Source organism: Pleurodeles waltl, chromosome 7 (genome assembly GCF_031143425.1).
Source record: "Pleurodeles waltl isolate 20211129_DDA chromosome 7, aPleWal1.hap1.20221129, whole genome shotgun sequence".
Lineage (NCBI taxonomy): Eukaryota > Metazoa > Chordata > Amphibia > Caudata > Salamandridae > Pleurodeles > Pleurodeles waltl.
In genome coordinates this window covers 869,984,480-870,002,359 of record NC_090446.1, presented here as the reverse complement: position 1 = coordinate 870,002,359, position 17,880 = coordinate 869,984,480, and the positions used below count along the sequence as shown (strand labels likewise).

At 43.2% G+C, this 17,880-nt stretch overlaps 1 protein-coding gene across 34 annotated transcripts in view; it reads right to left on the bottom strand.

Annotated features, from left to right (window-relative positions):
- LOC138245662 (protocadherin gamma-C3-like) overlaps positions 1 to 17,880 on the bottom strand; it is an 830,748-nt gene that overhangs the window by 179,953 nt on the left and 632,915 nt on the right. Inside the window, exon 1 of one of the 34 annotated variants that reach the window (XM_069199444.1) lies at positions 354 to 2,968. The exons of the other annotated variants lie outside the window; for them this stretch is intronic. Within the exon in view, the coding sequence (XP_069055545.1) occupies positions 354 to 2,795 (2,442 nt within the window). The 5' untranslated portion in view covers positions 2,796 to 2,968. Of the gene's footprint in view, positions 1 to 353; positions 2,969 to 17,880 lie in introns of those variants that run through there. 34 annotated transcript variants of the gene reach the window in all.

Sequence of the window (17,880 nt, the reverse complement as noted above, 5' to 3'; positions counted from 1 at the left end):
ACAGATCTGTGCTGTTCACGTGCTTAGACACACAACATCCCATCCCTCAAGTTCTTATAGCGGTTAAACTAAAAGTAAGCTAAAACAATTGTTGCCAGGATGTAGTGTCCCAAACACATTTACTTCAACAAGTCACAGTGATTCAATACATCTATCTATCTAACCATCTACCTAGCTGGCATATCCTGTCTATTACATATTCATAAATACTCCTAGGTAGTAAACAGTAATTTACCAACTAATGAGCATAGCAATTTGGCGCTTAATACAAACCAAACGGCCTCTTGATGCTGACAAATGAGTAAATGAAATTGGCAGAAATATGGGATAAATTGCCAAGTTAGTTCTCTCACCTGGGTGGGATCCTGTAACCCGTTGATTAACGATGGGAAGTTTTCCGTTTTATTTACAGCGTCTCTCGGTTCTGTAAAGTTCAAGGGTCGCCTAAAGGTGAAATCACTGTTCTCCGAATTTGAGGTCAAACAGGTCTTGTAGTTTAGGTTCTGCGCATCTACCGGTCTGATGCTCACTTCGGTATATCTCAAATTCCCATCCGCAGTCAGCTGGAGCGTGGGGCACGAATACTTTGAGAAGTCACTGGACTGTGCCTTTTCAGGGCAACAACATAAAGTGGGCGTGTGCGTTTTCTTCATAATGCATTTAGCAGATAATAGGATGAAAGTAACTAGGGCCAGCGTGCTGATGCAAACTAAAGCAAGAATTAAATACAGGGTCATATCCGATTCGTCTTTGGGGGCTCTGTAGAACTCATTGGTCTTCAGACTTTGATCACTGACAGTGGCCTCTAGTGACAGCAGGATGGTGACAGTAGTAGACCGAGATGGTACTCCATTGTCCTTCACTTGGATGATGAGTTTTTGTGTGCGGTTGTCTAGCTCTTGGAAGCCTCTTGCTGCTCGTATTTCTCCAGAATAAGGAGATATCCGAAATAGAGTGGGATCTGTGCTTTGTGCAATACTGTAGGAGACCCAGGCATTGTGACCACAGTCTGCGTCCACTGCTGTGACTTTAGTGGCCAAGTAACCCACTGGAAAAGCCTGGGGCACACTCTGATCAGCAGTTAGGTCTTCAGATACAACTGGATACAGAACCATTGGGGCATTATCGTTTTCATCCGAAATATAAACGGACAAAGTGAGGTTGGAGCTAAGCGTTGGGTCCCCAGCATCTTCCGCAAGGATTGTTATGACAATCACTTGAACAAGTTCATAATCAAAGGACCGCTCGGCATAGATGTTCCCATCGCTCGAGCTGATGTACAGAAATGAAGAAACGGGGGAGCCGTCGATGAGGCTTTCTAGAATGGAGTAGGTTATGCGGGAATTCGCCTCTTCGTCCGCGTCAGAAGCGGATACTGTGCACAGCAATGCGCCAGGCTTGTTATTTTCTTGGATAAAGACATCTAGGGCAGGTTGTGAAAACCGTGGAGGGTTGTCATTAATATCTGAAATATTTAGAACAATTGTTTTTTGCGCATATAGGGGAGGCGACCCGAAATCTGTAACAATCAACTCAATTGTATATTGATTAACATTCTCCCGGTCAAGGATGCCATCTGTGATTAGCGAATAATGCTTTTTAAATGATTTGATTTGGAACGGAAGTTTAGACAATAGCTCCAACTTAACTTTCCCGTTCTGGCCTGAATCCTTATCCCTGGCTTGGAAGAGCCCCACTGCAGTCCCGACCGGGGTATTTTCGGGTACTGAAGTTGCAAGAGAGGTTACTATTAGTTCTGGGGCGTTGTCGTTGACGTCTTCTATTTCCACCTGGACAATGCAGCGCCCTTCCATTTCCGGTACTCCTTTGTCTCTGGCGCGCACGTGCACCTCGTAGAAACGGACTTCTTCGAAGTCTAAAGGCCCTTCCAATCGAATATGACGGGTACTTGATTCCAAGAAGAATAAGATACGAACTGATTCTGAAGAGTGATCGCCATAGAAATATTCAATTTCCCCGTTCATGCCCTCATCAGCATCACTTGCGTTTAGCTGCATCAGAACTGTGTTTACAGGGGCGTCCTCTCTTACTTTCACTTTGTACACAGACTGGTTGAAGACAGGAGCGTTGTCATTCACATCCAGGACAATGACAGTTATCAGGGCTGTCCCGGATCTGGCCGGGCTGCCGCCATCGCAGGCAGTGAGGACCAAGCTGTGCTTGTCCTGGACTTCTCGGTCCAAAGGTTTCTCAAGGACCAGCTCTGGCAGCAGAGAGCCATCTTTGAGAGTGCTCACGCTGAGTGAAAAGTAGGGGGTTTTATTCAGTCTGTATTGGCTCACTGAGTTTACACCGACGTCTGGATCTCTGGCGCTCTCCAGTGGAAAGCGAGTTCCCGGAGTGGCCAGCAGCTCTGAGATCCTCAGAAGGCTGTTAGCTGCCAGGAAACGGGGAGAGTTGTCATTTCTATCCAGAATCTCCACTTCCAGGCTGAAGAGCTCCAGTGGGTTTTCGATCACCACTTCCGCAGACAGAACACACCGAGGGCTGGCGCCGCACAGGCTCTCCCGGTCTATCTTCTCACTCACCGCCAGGTCTCCATTCTCCAGATTCAGAGAGAAATAGCGCTCCCTGGACTCGGATCCCAGCCTCAGCCTGCGCTCAGAGACAGCAGCAAGCTCCAGCCCCAGATCCAAGGCCACATTCCCCACCAAGGTCCCCGGATCTGCCTCCTCCGGCACTGAGTACCGGAGCTGCCCGGAGCTCCAGCCACAGAGAGAGACGAAATACAGCACTTGCCAGCGCCAGTCCTGCCCAGAGCGTACTGTTTTCATCCCTGCTGTGTTTATCCTCAAGATATCTGTGTGAAAAGGTCCCCGGTGCAGCCGACAGCAAGCAGACCACAGAGTGCAGTGTCCGGGCTTCTGAACCAGTCCAATGCTCTTCCTTAAAGCGCTCACAGCCGAGCGTCAGTTTGTTTCAGTTGCTCTGCTTTCTGCGTGTGGACGGAGGGAGAAGAGAGGGCGGGCTGGGAGTCACAGCTCTAAAGGGAGGGGTTTTCAGGAGGAGACTTAAACCTGATCCAGTCTAAGCTCCGACGCCTATTGGCTAAGAGAACCTCTCATTACAACCAGTAGAGCAAGCATCTCGGCTCTTAAAGCTGCAGAACAGCGCAGACATGTGGTTACTTCTCTCAGATTCTACACTTCGTAGCAATATTGTAATATCAAAACATTGGAAGAGAGAGCACGGGGATTCATGGGCAGGCATAATTTCGCATTTCTATTTCTTTCTTGCAGATAGGGTTAATTATTCCGAGGCACACTTTTTTAATAATTAGAACGCTACACTAGGATAAAAGAATGGTCACTTTCGGTTCTAAGGAGATACTGTGAAATGCAAGAATAGCACCATCTTCATGCCAGACGTGGCTTGGTGAATGTCAACTAATTAATCATTGTCTTAAAATCTGAATGGAAACTCTCTGCTCCCATGACAGCTAATGCAGGTTTTAGTCGTTTATAATATTCCACTTGTTATGCGTAATTTTCCTTTCAGGTAATCAGAGGTAAACAACGCTAATATTTTCCGCGATTGGCATAAGTAATTGCCCCAGTTGTGAGGTGGGGGACATTTCAGTTTTACATCTGATGTAAAGAAAACCCTTCCACTAGAGAGCACTGCCAGACACATTCAAACACACGAATTGACACTAAATCTGAATTTGTAAACTACGCCATGGGAAAGAGGGTGCTCACAGAGTCAGCCTGCTAAAACGATCTCCTAATTAACAGATATATATATTTTATTATATTAGCCTTTAATCTATGATTGTAAAGCCACCTCAAAGTGTATTTCGAATGCACTGTGCACGTCATCCACGTATCAGGGATTTAGCACCCCTTCCCTTAAATTAAAAATAATCTGTCAGATTATTCGGCATCACATATATTATGCTCTTCAGTTTAATATCTTCTTTTTTTCACACAGTGCCTCGTAATCGGTAGGTCTTATTTATCCCTTTTTAAATAAAAAAAAGGACAGACATAGAGCGCTTCTCACCCCGGCAGGGAGCAGCGCTGTCTGCACAAGGAGTCTTAAACAGAGGGGGGGGGGGGGGGGGGGCGGGGGCAGCGCTTAGACTGTGAAACAACAGCACCCACATGCTGCGATCTGCTTGACCAGTTCCCTGTGAAAGACATTACCCGCTTCTAGCAGTCGCAGCTCTCCGCGGATCCGCAACAGCGCTATGGCTTTTCAACCAGCAAACCAATCACACGAGCTGTCAAACACCAGCAGCTCCCTCGCGGGCCTGTCATTTCCGATCCCGCCGGAAGAGCTGATGTCCAATCTCCGTCTGCATCATAACGATGCATTTTATAGCTGCCGCCGTTCCTGTGTGCGGTCGCGCACTCTCTGAATGCGGGAAGGAAAGTGAGGATTCACCGAGGCAGACAGGGAAGGGGGATGAAAAATGACTGAGCTGCCAGGGGCCGGATGTGCAGTGTACGCACAGCTCCTTCACAACCAATGAGTGTGATGCGCGCTGAACAAGCACCGCCCCCACCCTCTGTCAACATTAACAGGAATCACTTCGGGTAGATGGCGCTCAGTGCAGTCACAACCCTTAGTGCGGACTCGAGCGCAGGCAGTCAAAGCACACGGAGCTGCTGAATGAGGACACGAGGAAAACACGACTATTTCCCAGAAATGCAACAACGAAGCCTTGCCCATTCATGCCTTTTATGACACATGCATGTTTTTGTTAAAGAAAGCTGTAATCCGTTTTTTTACATTTAAATCCAGCTATACACCATACAAGAAAACGTGACTGCACGGGTAGTGCTACAGTAGTAAAGCCAAACGTGAAACAGTCATGGTTTCTAATGTTTTTGTTTTAAATTCAGAGTGCCGCCAAAATCATGTATCCCTGGACAGAACAACCAACAGACTCCTATCGCTTTCCGCTATCTTTTTTTTACGAAGCAAGGAATTACACACGTGAAGAAATGCAAAGAAAGGCATACGAGTAAAACGATTTCAAAGAAGACCACTGTCCATGTCGCTTTCGCGGATTTCGAATCGAAGGAAGCAGTTGGTTTACGTTGAATATAATGTTATGTTGAATTCCTCGGCCATTTAGCACCACACGAGGGCGCGATTGCCATATCAGCTCACAAGGACGGACTGAGGGAGGTGGGAAGCAATGCGGATTGTTCTTGCAGGCCTGCGTTGAAGGAAATCTGAGAGGCAAATTCGAACATGTTGGGACATTGAAGTGTGTGCTCCTGTACATACTGAGGAGGGGGTGGGGGTTAGGGCCATGGATCCGCGCGTTCACCAGCACACCATGGCAATCAGTAAACTGTTAACATTATTTACCGTTTTGTTTAAATTTATGTACGGGAACAGACGGCCTAGAAACATCGTTTTAGGGGGCAAGGCCCATGGTCATTAGGCACAGCATCATTAGATGACCCTTACTGCTGTCACTGGAGAACCGAGGCTGCCCTTCCCCATCTTAGCGCTTTGTAGTAGTGACCGCCGGTTCATCGAGTAACATATTCGGTGGAATGCCCCGTCATCATCTGCATGTCTACCCTCAAGTGAAATGTTTGTGTGCTCGCTCAGTACAACTTTTGAAATTATATTATTTTTGTTCCCGGGTTCTCCCAAACAAGGAAGAGTGCGGTATTGAAGAAACACGCACCAGGAGAGCACCACTTGTGTAAACACGGAGACGCCTGACACATTAAAACACACACCACCGAAACGTTGTGCTGGATATGACAATCAAATTATTGGCCGATATCCAAAGGCATAAGCATTGCAAATTAATGAGTCCTGCATGTTTTGTAGGCCAGAAGTGACAAGGTTTAAGCCAAACACAAATATCCCACTGTAAACGTTTTGTGATGGCATCTTTGTTTAGCAGCGTGTAAGCATCAACCAGCTCCGAACTGGCACACAGTTACAAAACTTGTACTATATCTCAACATATGCACATATCGACAGAGTAGGGCCCCAAGACCGCACATTCCTCTGCCTGCGTTTTTTATTCCCACATTGTTCCCAAGTCCTTATCATTCCACGAGGTACTTCAGGCGAGGATGGGCCAGCATTTAACTCTGCCTCGGAGCAAATATACCTGGCTAAATCTTTGAGGTTTCGTCAGGAGTCTGCGTTTCATAGTTTATACGTGTTATCACGTGTCGACGCGGTAATATACCAGTAACCATCATTGAAATAGTCTGCACTGTCCACACGCACACCAATCTTTGGAATATTGTACACCGAGTGTTTAGAAAACAGTCACAAATTCAGAAAATGTAAAATTACATTGAAATATGTGGAAACATTTAGACATGTCACTCCTTTTAACATAAAGTCAAGTACGCAGGCGCGGATGGTATGAGCTCACTGGCATGTCGGAGAGGTGATAAGAAGGTCTTCTTGCTCGTACTGGTTTGTGGCCTGCAGATAACGACTCAGTGTTTCAGTAAATGCAGGTGAAACCTCTGGAGCTTTTGTGTGCCTCGCGATTCTCTGAGAGACATTTTGTAAAGAAGCACGCGCGCTTTTCTGCAGCTACACTGAGACCATCCTGCAGAGAGACACACGAGCTCCTGGAGGCGGGGTTAGGAGTACACATAGACTCGGGGACAGGAAGAGGGGTACAACAGAAGCATGTGTTAGATGACGTGCTGTTCTGATGAGGGACAGGAACAGGGTGCCAGATTTCAGACACCAACAACCGAGACATCCAAGAAACGTAGAAGCAGAGCTATGAAAATGACAGCGCTGACCAACACAGAAAACAGACATCGTGGCATTAAGTGTAACTAAATGCAACCTTTATATGCAATACCACCTGTGTTCACTAATGTGCTTAGTGACAGGGGCTGCTTTCATGGCAGTGATAGGCCCAGTCTCAAGATGAACAACCCTTGCACAAAACAAGGCAGGCCAACGTCGTCTCGAGGCGGACCCACTTCTTAGGTTTAACAGCAGTGCAGGTAGCGCGCCAATGTCAGGGCCACGCGGAGTGCACTGTGCACTGTGCGGTAAGCCAAGATACTCGTTCTATAGGCACCGCGAGTCCAAAGCAACCGCAGTGCACAGCACTTTACCTGAAGGCAGCACTGCCCCGAGAATGGCCTTTATGGAAAATACGTTGAAACAAAGGGAGATGGGAATTTAAACGTCACATATAGGTTCACTAACACGTACCGTGACCCCAATTCAAGTATACACAACTTTACAAAACTACTATATAAGCCTCCACCACGCACTCCCTGCAAAGCCCACTCCCTACCATACTTAATTTACGTCGGGATTTCGGCGTTCTACGAAATGACGAGGAAAACGGCGCTGGTTTCAATTTAATCAATACTTGATTCTTTATGACATTACGAATCTGAAATAGAACTTCGGTCTCGGTTTTTCGGCCTGTGCCCGTACATGTACAGAACTCCAGCTGTACTTTGAAATTATGCATAATGAATACATGCACACCTAGGTATATAGCTTAATAACAGTACAAAACGTTAGCACAGACAGGAGGGCTGGGAGGAGGGAAATGCTAGAAACGAGAAGGGTCTCTGGGGGTGTCTGCCCACCATTATTGCTTGGCTCACTTCAAGATGAAAGCCTCAGTTCAGGGAAGGTTTCTGTTTTCTTAAGGATGAATACTGCAAAACTGTCAGTGACGTCTGGCGCACGGAACGCTGTGAACAAAGGCAACGATTTGAACTGGGTCGCTGGTAAATAGGTGACCCCAGAAGGGCAAGTGGCAGATCCATTATTAATTGCATAACAAAAACTGAGGTGAATTATTTAAGTGTTGCAATGTGGGTGGAGAGGCATCTTTTCTTCTCTGTTGTTGACAGAGGGAGCTAGAGATCCTCAATGCCAATTATGATCATATTAATACTCCTTGCATCCTGAACATAATAAATACACTTGTTTTTCCACCAAATGTCCCAGTAACAACTGCTTGCAAACCAGAAGAACCTGGTGTCATTAATGCAGCTCTGAAAAGATGAAAAAAACGTATAGTGAACCCTATGCAAGCATGTCCTTTTGCTGCACCTAACCTATGACAAGGGAAGAGGAAACACATACCACATCACTCCATGCTTTGTTCTAATTATCAAAGACATGGGTGAAGCAGGCCTCCAGCAATGGGACGTGTACTTCCACTTTATGTCTGGCTATGGATCAATAAAACAAAAACATCTGTGCTCTTACATCACTCGAACAAAATAGTCTTCCGTCCCTCATAAATGCTGGAAACAAATCAAGAAAAACAAAAAGCCAGGCACTGTGCTCCACAATGTAACCAAGAGAAAACAAGGGCAAATTACCGAGTGCTAGGTGAACTATGCTAAAGGTATCTAGTCAAGAAATAAACATGTGTGCCTTGGGAAAAGGGCCAGTAAAAAGTAATTCGAAATACAATTCTAAAGGTGCTTGTTAGTAAAGTGGGTGTGTATGTTACTCCAATGTACCTAACACATTCAATTATAAATAGGTGAAGCACTGGGGCTCAAATCCTTAATCTCTTATAAGGAAGATACTGCATTAGGCTTGCTCCTGTGTTTTGCCGCGATTGCTACTTTTAATTAAATTAAGAAGGATCCCAGAGAGCATTCCTCAAAGCACAGAACAGTAGAAGGTTTTCAGAAGCAACCATCCCACTTGAAATAAAGGCTGGCTATCCACCAGGGAGAAAAAAATCCATCGATGAAGTGTGTCAAATTGTGGATTTGCATGTTTATTTTTAGCATTTCTGTACAGGCAACATGTTCTTGCCTATAGATAAGCCCTTCTTGTGCACCCAATGGAATTTGGGGGCTTTGCTTATACGTTCCCAGTCTGAAAACACAGTCACTGTTGCACTTGATGAGTGGACATAGGTACAGACCACAGGAGGTAGGCAGCGGCAGGTACATATGGTGAAACATTTATTGTGCAGACCACTACAGCAGTCAGGTTATCGGGTATGCGAGTCAGCACCCCAGCAGGAGATTGATGTTGTCAGCTTAATTTTTGGGTAGCTTCTTGTTGCAGCTGACAGGCACAGAATCTTGAAGAACCACGTGACATCCCACGAAGAACAATTATTTAAAATCAAAACAAGGAAGGGGCCAAGTGGCAGAAAGTAGATTCAACTGTTACAAGTGTCTGAGTCCCACACAATACAGACAAGCTTGAAAAACTCAGTTCAAAAATCTCCCAGGCGCTAAAGCCACACTTAAAAATCAATTACATAAGCAGCAGTTCTACATGCAGACATGTTTGTTTTTGCTATATAAAAAATATCTCCCATAGCAACCCAAGCATAATGAGTATAGCGCTACTGATTAAAGCTGCAGGGGCTAAACTTAGTATTGCTACTAGCTATAAAGTAAATCTTTAAAAAGAACAGAATTAGTTGTAGCCAGGCTAAAATCATAACAGGTACATTTACTAGAAGTGAATCATGGTGACTGTTGGTAGTAATATATTACGGGGGAACAAAAGCGAATGGCATTGATGTTCTGATTGAACCAGATATTTAGGTGACTTTGTGCCTAAACAGGCTTCCCCAATTTGAAATTATTTGTAGGTGTGAAGGTAGCACATTGGTGGAGAGCGTACATCATGCATTATGGCACTTTCCCTTAAATAAATACTAATCGGACGGATAAGTGTGCTGCATGGTAAAAGATGTGTACTCCTGCCTGATGCTCAACTGTACTGTTGCCTGGATCCATAATACTGATTATTTTGTCATAGGCAAACACAGTTCATGTGTGCACCACAACACAGATCTGTCTCATGGATTGCAATCTTGATGTATCAGGAGAGTCACCCAAAGTGCTACCCTCATACTGGTGGAAGGCTACCTCCTTTGCCTAGAGCTAAGCAGCACGTGCACTGTGGTGGCCGCATACAGTGTAGGGATCAGAGAAAGAGAAAACATCATTTTCATCCCGTCACTTGAGTGAGGCCTATAGGCTCAATCACCTTTTTTAAAGCTCTGCTACTCTGCATTTAACTCATCTTTGGCCTACATCAGTTGGATGTAGAGTGCTGCGCAGGGCAGGAATGGTGACTACGCTGGATGTATGCGTGCCTGGGAAGGGTACAGTACAGGGATCGAGCAGTGCTGTGCAAGCGTGGTTTGTGCACATATTGAATGTATGTATGCCTATGAAAAATACATTACATGGGAGTTATAGAGCTGTGCAGTGCATGCACAATGAAAGCATGCGCTGAGAGTATGTGCGCTTGCAAGAAGCACCATACATGAAGTGTTAGGCAGAACGCACATATGGTGACTGTGTGGGATGCAAGTATGTATGTTTGCAAATAGCACAGCATGGCACAATACAGAAGGGGTAAAGAATTGAGAAGTGCACCTAGAGTGATTGTATGTGCTCATATATGTGCGCCTGTGGTGACACAATACATAGAGGTAACAATAACCCCTGTATACTTCAAAAGGGAGCTCTTTGATTCATTGATAGATCACAAGTAAGGGGCCTGGAAACATCTCATGAAGGAGCTGTGGCTGATAATGGACTCACAAGGAGTGTGGCAGAGAGCCTAGGATTAACATATTAAGTAATATATTACTACTGACACTCCGGATGTGAAGTCTAGCCACTCCCATGGCCTGTGTGGTTGGCCCATCAGCTTCGGAGGCTCTCCTGCTGTGACAGACAGCCCTTCAAGAGGACGAAGAGAAAGAAAAGTGTACACTTCAAAAGAAGTAGAACCCCAGCATAAAATTTCAAAGATCTAGACCCTAAATTACATTTGTGTCTGGAAATGCACTATAAGAAGGGGACGTTAAGACCCCCAAATTATATCTCCATAGCAACCAGACAGGCTGTGTGAGAAAGGGAAGCTTTGTGAGACTTCTGCCTGTGACCATGACCGGGGGCAAAGGCCTGTTAGTCTCCCTGCTGAGTGAGGGGACATCACCCAAGGAAACCAAGACCACCTACCCTAGAGGCTGTAGTACCAGCAACTGCCTCCTTACCAAGACCAGTGTGCCAAGTGAGGAAGAGACAAGCACTTGAGGGAGCAAAGTCCAGTGGGGAGTCCTACTGAGAGGGATCCCTGTACAAGGTTTAAGGAGACAGCCTGTGCACTGATCGTGTTGCTGCTCATGTGCAGGAGTTATTTAGCGACATCTGTATACCAGGAGACGGTTGCTGTGGACTGAGCCATGCACTGTGCACTGCGGAGGGAGCGGAAAGAGGGTACAGCCTCATTGTGGTGACCCTAAATGACAGGGGGCCACTGTTGCAGGGACTGTGACAACATGTGCGCAAATACCTGAGTATGCTTTAGCCACAGCCCCATATGTCCACTGTGGTGCAGGTCATTGCACAGGAGTAGTCTGCGTTTTGCCTGCAAAAACCGAGGCAACCTGGTATGCTAGAAAGGGCTGCCAGTACTTGATTTTGTCAAACGTTTAGGCCACTGCCTCAGGAAGTAGAAGCTGGGACCTGTGGGTGGAGCCCTTGCACGAAGTTCTGCTCTTACTGACCCTGAGAAAGCCATGGACGACATCACACCATTGTTGCAATCTGTCCGGGAGCCTGAAGATCACACTCCTCCTCCCATGTGGGGAAAGCTGACATACTGCACTTACAGAAGCTAGGAGCATCTCTGATCACTTAGGAAGCCGGCAGCGCTGCTCGGTGAGAAAACCTGCACCAGCTGGGTGCTTCCCAGCGTACTAGGATCAGTCCAACGTCTATGAACAGGACCACAGCTTGCAAGTGTCCCCAGTCAGAGCACCCACTGAAATGCTGGGCGCTCCTGTGCTGCAGAAGAGAGTAAGACTTGAATCAGGCCTGTTTGGCCATGGAGAACTTGTTGCTGACAGTGTTGCAACACAATAGATATTTTTGACTAATTTATAAGAATCACAGGGGGACACTTGAGTATAGCCTACTAGTGAGCATTCCCTGGCTACAGCCGCCAGTGAATGGAGAATAATCTCAACCACACTGCAAGAAAGAGGGTGGTACAAGGACTTGCCAGAGAAACATTAACCCCAAACTTAATGGGATTGCATTGTTGCATACAGATGCCGTTATCTCCTTGAACACATGGAGTTAGAAATAAAATACTTTTTTCATACAAAAACAAGTATTTGACTAGACTTTGACTTACTGCCATTGCTGAGTGTACTTTGAGTACTGAGTCGTATTCACTAACCTGTATCTACACTTCCCCTGACCCCTGAGGGAGTATTTGTCTGCTTGCCCACAGCTACTGCTGAGGCTTATGCAGAAGGGGTACTTGGCCAGTTGCTCAGGATCTATAGTAGGTCATACCCCAGGAGATCAGGAGTAAAAGTCCTCAAACACCATGGTTGAGCCCAGTAGCTCCTGCATACCATGTTGGGTACTTGGCCAGTTGCTCAGGATCCATAGTAGATCAGACCCCATGAGATCAGGAGTAAAAGTCTTCAAACACCATGGTTGAGCCCAGTAGCTCCTGTGTGCCCTGTGGCTCTATGAAAGGGGTTCTGCCATGTATACCAGACAGAAATGTATTGGATGGTGCTCAGAAGATTTGCAAATACTAGAAAAACATCAACATTTAATTTTATTTTGATGAAGGTGATCAAAGGGACTATTTTGTGGTTATTTATTTAAAAAAATATACCCAATTACACCAACAACTTTTAGGAAGTGAATTTTCATTTCTACTACGGTATGTTTTTTTATATTATATTAAGTAGCTTTCACCATAAGGCAGAATGATAAGCGTGATTTTATTAAAGTCAATGTTCATTGACTTTAATACAATCATGTAAGAGCTGCTAACTCTTTAATGCCATTCAGCAATACCAGAAACTTTAACCAAAACAATCTGTCACAATCCTTCAGGAAATGAATGGAAGAATGAACTGTAAATGAAAAGATTAACATAGGGCTGCTTAGATGCTGCTCATTCTCCCCATCATTATCCGGTATCACAAATATCATGATCAATACATTATAAAGTGCATGGTTTTTGTCAAAACCCAGTAACTGATCCTCATAACTCGATTAATTGCTTTGTGACTTCAAGTAACAAACATTAATTTTTAGGATGGTCGAATTTCTCAACAAAAGAGAAATGTGAATCCCTCCTCACTACTGGCTAATCATTGTACCTGTTAACCTGAAGATGATTACTGAGATACATTGTGTGCAAAGAGCACCACTGTTCTATAGTATTACACACCAGTAACTCACCAATGTGAGCCACTTGCACAAGTCAGTGAGTAGCCAAACCTCTGCACGTTTGTGTTTATTCACAAAAATGTACATTAATTCCCCGCCCTGAAAACAGCTGGAGATGTACTTGTGTTAAATGTAGGAGCAAACCTCTTTCCTGATGGGAAAGAAGAGCCTATGGTGCTGAAATTCCGAGTTTTAATTATCATGCTACAAATATATCATAGCAAAAATATTGACAAAAGAGAAGTTAAGTACATATAAGTAAGTGTAGGTTTACTATATTCAACTCAAACATAGATGTACCTTGAGGTTATAGATCATGAAGCTACGTAGATGTTTAGTTAAGAATAGTAAGTCTATACTTATCAATATATACTTTTCTCCACAATATTTTGGATGTTGATATCCTTGCTATGATATAATTGCTTCTTTCTCGTAGTCTTTACTTATCTATAGCTGAGAATATTTTTGACTCTGTACAATTGTACGTAGACAGAAACTATCTATAGGTGATTTATGTATTTTGTAGGAGATTACTTCATAAATTCCCATGACTCCATTCTGCCTGATCAGTGAAAATGAAAAGCTGATGCTGCTTTGGAGCTGCACTAAATTCATTCAGGATTTTGCCTTACAAATATAGTTTCTTAAATACGTATCCCAAAATCTTGGAAGCACTGGGAATAATTTACTGAAATGTGTTTGTTATGTTCTCTTTAACCACATTAAAAGATAGTGGTGGTGAATCTCACCAACAGTCATGCCAGCAACAATGTGTGCAATCAACTGTGGTGTTGAAACCTCAAATTAATTAATTGTAAATGTGCTGAGGACAGTCACGACACTGGTTATGTGTAATAGAAGAAATATTTTTATTTGTATGCATTTTTGTGAGTTCAAAAACAATTTTGTTAATTTGATAGCATTTTTTCCCTTAAAGCAGTAGTTGAGTATTGAATAATTTGGTTGCCTCATTTTAAGTGAAAAGTATGATTCTGATATTTTTTTTAATACTACAGCAACATTGTTTTATGAGTGATACTGATACACGGTGGGGGCCCAAGTCACAAAGGTAAACTTAGACCTGAAGTCTAAGTTTAGATCTGAAATCTAGCTTAAAGCCTGAAGTTAGACCTTAAGTCTAAATTTACACCTGAAGTCTAACTTCAATTTAAAGTCTAAGTTAGACCTGAAGTCTAACTTTATACATGAAGTGTAACTTAGACATGAAGTCTAAGTTTAAAATTCAGGTCTAAAGTTAGACCTCAGGTCTAAGTTTACCTTTGTGAACCAGGCCCTAGATGTTAATTAGTCAGAGCTGAGCAAAATGTCTGGTTTGGCCCCAAGAGACTGTGATTGAGCTGTGCCATGAAAATGGTTGGTATGTCAATTGTGCAGCAAACATCACATAAAAACATGATGAAGTCTCTTTCACTTTTAAAAAAGTGTATTTCTTTAACATGCGGAAAGGTTTTACCTTGGTACATCAGATTATATAATTGCATTGAGAGGTATTTTTTAAATGTAGTAGTTTATAAAAGTGATTGTAGGAATTCAATGCCTCCACCAGCTCTAATGACAATGCCATAAGTGAATTAAGAGTCAAGTCATTTGTTATGTTTACCCTGTATGTGGTCTAGATTCCTATCGTGCATGGGACAACATTGTAATCAATTAAATCCAACACAAGATATGTTTTGGACAGCGCACATCCTGATCTCACATATTCCAAGGTGTGCTCATAGAAAACAATTAAAAAAACATGAAGCAGAGTAAAATACATTTTTCCTAGGATTATAAAAAAGGGTCAGGTGAGGAAGATGAGGATGATCCCAGTTTTTCTGGTTTCACATTGTACATTTCAGCCACTAGATGGGTATCTCTTTGTCTCTCCTCTTTTAAGCCATTAACAGTTTGTTTTTTGTGCATGACAATGTAGGTGGCAGGCTGAATCCACAAAGCTCAAATTACTTTGGCCTCAAGGGTTCAAGAGGCTCTCAAACTCCAGTGAAGCCTGACCAGTGTATTCAGACGTATTTTTTCTGAAACTGATAGTTTTCAAAAAGGAATGTAGAAACATTCATGCTTCCTCCCACCCAGAAAACAAAGAAAATGAAGAAGGAAGTCAGTTGTCACATTGAACCCTCTGGGGGGCCTAGGGTGTTATTCCACATGTACAACATTATATTTATTCAGTCAAACACAAAAGACGGTTTTGGACAATATATATCCTGAACTCATGCATTTCAAAGTGCTCTTACGTGTCATAATGAAGAAAAAGGAGGCAAAATGAAATTAGACAATTGCCTAGGATTACACAATTTATTCAAGTGGGGACACCGGGTTGATACTAGGTTTTTGGTTTTACATTGTGCAATTCTATTTCATTCCAATACAAACATCAAGTTACTTATTTTTCACACTTGACTCTCTCAAAAGTTACCCCAAGCTGCGGTAAAGAGATAGCGACTTAGAGACAGCAAACACAGTATTGTCAAATCTATGAATTATTAGGGAGTGGGGGCTTTATTTAAAGGACAGTGTGGAAAGCAACACTCAAAATAACTCAATGACTCACCAACCACAACATGATTTTGTTTCCCTACAACCACCTAAACTCCTCCCATCCCCCAACCCACAAAATCCTGCTGGCATCAATGTGGCCCTCGGGCACACTACAGAGCATACATTGTGGCCCTTGAGAAAATGTTTGTGAGTATTCATGCTCTAGAGCAGTGCTCTTCAAGCTTGCTTATGCCGCCCCATGTGTGGAAAAAAATAATTGAACGCTTCCCACCAAAATCCCAAAATGTTTTTACAATTATTCTATTAAATAGGCAATGTTTAAGTCTGTCTGTACTTGTTTAAACAATGCATTTAATTTATGTTACCATTTTAAAAATGCAATAAAATACATGATTGCCAAGCATACTATTCAGGTCAGGCAGACCTTACAAACATGTAAAAGAATCCACAATGTGATTATTAGAAACGGAGGTAGTGTGGGGTCTGAAGAATATTTTGAGTCCTTTCCCCTTTGACACCTTCTACCAACCAGGATGCATGTCACAAAAGATGTTAGTGATGGCCCATTACAGAGAAGCTTTCTGCCACTTATTTTTGTCCACTTAAAATAAAGCATTGTTATCAGCATAATGCTTCTTTTGGCCACAGGCTGCACCCCCACCCCATGGGATCACTTGAAGCCTCCCCTAGGGACTTGCACCCCAGTTTGAAGACCCCCTGCTCTAGAGTGATTTCTATCTTTCTTCACTGATGTGCTACACACTTGGTTTTAATGAGTCCAACAAAACCACTTTTCTGCATGCAGCACCCTATAATTCTGTAATGCATTAAAAGACTCTCACCACTTCCTTTGTAGTTAAAAATCTTGGGACTGTATAGCACATTTCCAGTACAGCACTGCAAATGTATTAATCATTCAACATCTATATTCAATTGATCAGACCAATCTTAATACTGTAGACAACTATGCACCATAAGGTTTGTCACAATCACTCTAGAGCGTGCACTTTCAAAATGTATTAATCTTAAACATAAATGCATCTTCATTACACTATGTCATGCCTTTTCAAAGAAATATATTCACCAGATTGTATTTCAGAAGAGTTTCCCATTCTGAATGGAGTGTGCATCCATCAATGGACAACGACAAGTACCAAATGCCTATTGTCACATAGAATCATCATATCAATTATAGCACCCGGGAACTTTCAAAAGAGTTCCCGCAGGATTCGGCAATGTCAAATGAATGAAACACGTAAACACTGTTTGATCGGTCAAGATAAAGTGGTACATAAGCACAGCCTATGGCAAAAATATGACAATTATTGAAACCACGAAATGTGTAACTTTCCTTTATTTTTAATTGCAAAGAGGGAATATCAGATGATTTATCTCGAGTCCAAAAAACAGTTTAAAATATTTGACATTATTTAGCATATATGTACTTTACGCGTTCTTCTTATGATGGTAACGAACAATCAAGTTGTCCTAATTCACCATTTGTTTTGATGTGATATCTACTGAAATAGGCTTGAGACTTTGTAGCACTGTAAATATCAACTGTAGTTAACAATCAGTTCAAATTCTGAAAGAAGAAACTCTGAGCTGACCTAACTAGCGTTCAGACCTGTTTTGTTCATATTGCAGGCACATACCCACCGAGTTCTTAAACTCTGTGCTTGGAGAAATGACCAGACATGCATGTATGAACCACACGCATTACAAAGAATCCATGATTTTAGGAACCTGGAACCAGCGCCAATAGTTCATGTGTTGTTGTTGGAAACAAAAATACACACTTACAAAAATAAGGCATCTGTTCTATCTCTGTAGGATAGTTTCTAACAACTGCATTGTCTCTTGCTTGAGAGGTTTTGGACAGGAATAGTTTATTCGCCCATCCTGACTTTAATAGCTTTTCCTGGATGGCAAATTAGTAAATGCTGTTTGAGAAGGCTGTAAAAAACATTGGAAAATGAACACTCAATGTATTCAGTTTGCTCGACCACCCTAGTGTCTTGACAGTATAAATACACACTCACTGGCATGTGTAATGAAATCCTCAGAGCTGTGATGGCCTCCTGAGTCAGGGAATAATAGTGGATGCAATCACTGCCTGGCACAACTATCGCTTGCACTTAGCATAAGGTTTGTTTTG